At 57.3% G+C, this 3,760-nt stretch overlaps 1 protein-coding gene across 1 annotated transcript in view; it reads left to right on the forward strand.

Moving 5' to 3' along the window:
- Positions 1-3,760, forward strand: part of NOD2 (nucleotide binding oligomerization domain containing 2) — a 22,320-nt gene that overhangs the window by 3,533 nt on the left and 15,027 nt on the right. Inside the window, exon 3 of the mRNA XM_015572641.1 lies at positions 1,982-2,155. Within this exon, the coding sequence (XP_015428127.1) occupies positions 1,982-2,155 (174 nt within the window). The remainder of the gene's footprint in view (positions 1-1,981; positions 2,156-3,760) is intronic.

Here is a 3,760-nt window from a genome sequence, read left to right on the forward strand (position 1 = left end):
GCACTCTCAGGGACAGGGGCTGCTCCGTCCCCAGACTCGCTGGTCTCCGTGCGGCCAGTCCCGGGGGGAGACGTGGGCCAGGGGGTCCCCTGGGGAGGGGGCCAGGCGGGGAGAAGTTGTTGCTTTAAAATTATACCCTCCACCTGGGCATGTGCCCTGAAGGGCAATTGAACTGTGACCTCTTGGTTCGTAGGTTGATGCTCAACCACTGAGCCACGCCGGCTGGGCTATGGCTGTCTGTTTTCAGTGAACAGCTCAACAGATTATAACAATTCGTTAAATTAAATCTGTATTTAATGATGCAGATAAGCACACTAAGTCCTGATATGGATGAAATGCCACCTAGGGTTTCTGATATGGGATTGTGCCGCATGATTTCATATGTGACGGTATGAACATAGGTGTTCCCTTCACCCCGGGGCAGAAGCAGGGTGTTACGAGGACCTGTGCCCGTCCTCAGTGACAGCTGCTGGCGGCAACCGCAGGCCGGACTCTGTGTGAGTCATTGCTTTGCTTTTAGTGCCTGACAAAGCCAGGCCCCGACACCCTAGCCCAGTGGTCGGCAAACTCATGAGTCAACAGAGCCAAATACCAACAGTACTTCTTCAAAATAGACTCGCCCAGGCCGACTTTGGCGCATGGGCCACGAAGTTTCAATCGCACTGTACGTGCGCCCGCACGTGGTATTTTGTGGAAGAGCCACACTCAAGGGGCCAAAGAGCCGCATGTGGCTCGTGAGCCGCAGTTTGCCGACCACGGCCCTATCCTTTCGTTTTGAAAAACGGAGTCGCGAGCACACATACAGTTGTGGGAGGGAAGGGCAGTGCTGCCTTTCCTTTGGGGATGAAGACTCCCAGGAGCGGGGGTTGGGGGGAGCTCAGGGTCTCGGGGACAAGGTCTGGCTTCACCTTCTCTGGGAGCCATAAGGGCCCTTCTGGGATTCTGGGGGGCCAGGTCATTAGTGAGCCCTGGACATCCAGGGTTCCCTGTGCTGGGGGGCCGTGTGAGTCAGGGGCCGGATGTCCTTTTTTTTTAAAAAAAAATATTGTTCTTGTTGAGAGAATTACAGATGCCCCCCATTGCCCCCCACTTTGTCCCCCTCCACTGGCTCCTGCCCCACCCTGGCCTTTACCGCACTATCGCCTGTGTCCATGGGCTGTGTGTGTGTGCATGTAAGTTCTCTGGTTAACCTCTCCCACCCGCTTTCGTCTGAGATCTGTCCATCTGTTCCATGCTTCTGTCTCTGGACCTATTTTTGGGGGGTTAATCCTCATCTGAGGATATTTTTTCCGTTGATTGAGAGAGAGAGAGAGAGAGAGAGAGAGAGAAACATCAATGCGAGAGAGACGCATTGATTGGTTCCCTCCCACATGTGTCCTGACTGGAGCTGGGAATCGAACCCGCAACCCTTTGGTGAGCGGGCCAGCGCTCTAACCACTAAGCACACCGGCCAGGGTTGGACCTACTTTGTTTTTTGTGACCTGTTTTGTTTGTCCGTTTATCTTATTTTAAAGTTATCCACTCTTTTAGTGGCTGCCTGTCTGCAATGAGCAATCCATTATTGGAGAGGGGACCCGAGTGGGTGTGTGCATCTCGCCGCCCGATGGTGGTGGGCACGTCTTTATTTATTGATTTATTAAATATATTTTATTGATTTTTTACAGAGAGGAAGGGAGAGGGATCGAGAGTTAGAAACATCAATGATGAGAGAGAAACATCGATCAGCTGCCTCCTGCACGCCCCCTACTGGGGATGTGCCTGCAACCAAGGTACATGCCCTTGGCCGGAATCGAACCTGGGACCCTTCAGTCTGCAGGCCGACGCTCTATCCACCGAGCCACACCGGCCAGGGCCGTGGTGGGAGCATCTTTAAACCCGCGCTGCCGATTGGCTGCTCTCCTGGCTGTGCGGTGCGGGAGGAGATGCCTCTGCCCTCCCCACACCCCTCCACCGCCTCCCGGAGAAGGAATGACATCTGCTTCCCCCGCAGGCGCGGAGGCTGCTGGACCTGGCCGCGGTGAAGGCCAACGGGCTGGCCGCCTTCCTCCTACAGCACGTGCGGGAGCTGCCGGACCCGCTGGCCCTCTCTCTCGAAGGTACATCCCTGTTTCTCTTAGTCCACCTGCCAGGGAGGACAGCGCTGTGCACTGCGTGGGTAAGAGCAGAGGCTGCAGCGTGCGGGACGTCCGTCAGAACCCCACCTCCTGGCTGGGGGGCTCCCTAAGACGCAGTGTCCTTCCTCATCCTGAGGGTGACTCCGCCCCCGTGTCATCGGGCTCTTGGGGGATGAGCAGGATCGATGCGGGCGATATCACTGTTATCGTATTAGCGCTTATCATTTCCGGAATGGCCAGGGGAGCTGCTGTGTGTGGGGGGCTGACTACCCACGCCCCTCACCAGCCGAGCCCTCATGAGGGGCGCCAAGGAGATACGGGCACACGTTGGCACAGGGCTGGTCTCTCCTAGAGTTTTAAATTTGCTTTTCAATCCCCGTTGACAGACAGTGGTGCCTGAGTTTCAGGTGTGCCCTGCAGTGATCAGACGTCCCCAGCCCTTACGTGGGGCTGGAACCTCTTGATCTCTGTGAGGCAGCCACTCACCCTCAAAACCTGAGAACAAATGGATTTAGATAAGATGGCAGCTCTCAGGGCACAGGCCACGGCCCCGCAGGCACCCTGCCCGGTGCTGTGTTCACGGTCTCCGTGTGGCTTCTCTGCTGTGCAGATGTGGAGCCTGGGGCGGCGGTGCAGAGCGGGCGGGCGAGGGTGGGTCTGGCTTTCGTCGGTGTGGGTCTCGTTTTGGAAGTTTGGCCATGGGTCAGGCATTCTTCTGAACTCCATTTGATCTCGTTTCCTCCTGAAACGATCTTTGAAGATGGGGATTGTTCCCATGTTCACAGATGAGACGACCGAGGCCACAAAAGTGGCTCGCCCAAGCTCGGGGTGGGGGTTGGGGACCCAGGCTTCCAGGTCTCAAGCTCAGGTGTGTCTGACTTCAGAAATCAGGCTGCTCAGCCCTCACACCTTCTGCTTCCCCTTAGAAAGACCCCGCTGAGCCGAGTGATCCAGCTGGGCTGGGTGGTGCAGCGACTCCCCTAGTCTGCTTGGGGTTCGAATGCAGGCCCCCCTTACCCCCATCCTCCTCCTCCACTTCCTCCTCTTTTTAATCCTCACTCCAGAATATTTTCCCCATTACTTTTTAGAGAGAGAGGAAGGGAGGGGAGGAGGGAGGGGGAGAGAAAGAGAGAAACATTGATGTGAGAGAGACACATCGATTGACTGCCTCCTGCCTGACCCCAGGCAGGGATCTAACTGGCAACCCAGGTACATGCCCTTGACCAGGAATTGAACCCATGACCTCTCGGTGCTTGGGCCGGCGCTCTAACCCTTGAGCCACACCGGCCAGGGCACGACGCGGGCCTTCTGACCCAGCCGAGCACTCCTCCTCGGCCGCTCTCCCCGATGTCATTGGTAATGAGGGCACTGACGGGGGGTCTTTCAAGCACTTGTTTTGTGTCCAGCGCTGCCTGAAGGTCTTGACCTGAAGTATCTTCACGGATCCACATAAAAACCCTCGGAGGCAGGGACCATGGCCGCCTCTCCCACTTCCCAGGGGGGTAAACCGCGGGCGAGGAAGGTGGGGTGACCGTCCTCCAAGCCCACGGCTTGTGGCTGAAGAGCCCGCTGGCTCTTGTCTCCCACGTGTGAGGCCACCTGTCAGGCCGCCCCGCCCCACGCAGCCCCCCCTCCGCTCAGGTGCC

This window comes from Myotis davidii, unplaced genomic scaffold (assembly GCF_000327345.1).
Source record: "Myotis davidii unplaced genomic scaffold, ASM32734v1 scaffold328, whole genome shotgun sequence".
NCBI lineage: Eukaryota > Metazoa > Chordata > Mammalia > Chiroptera > Vespertilionidae > Myotis > Myotis davidii.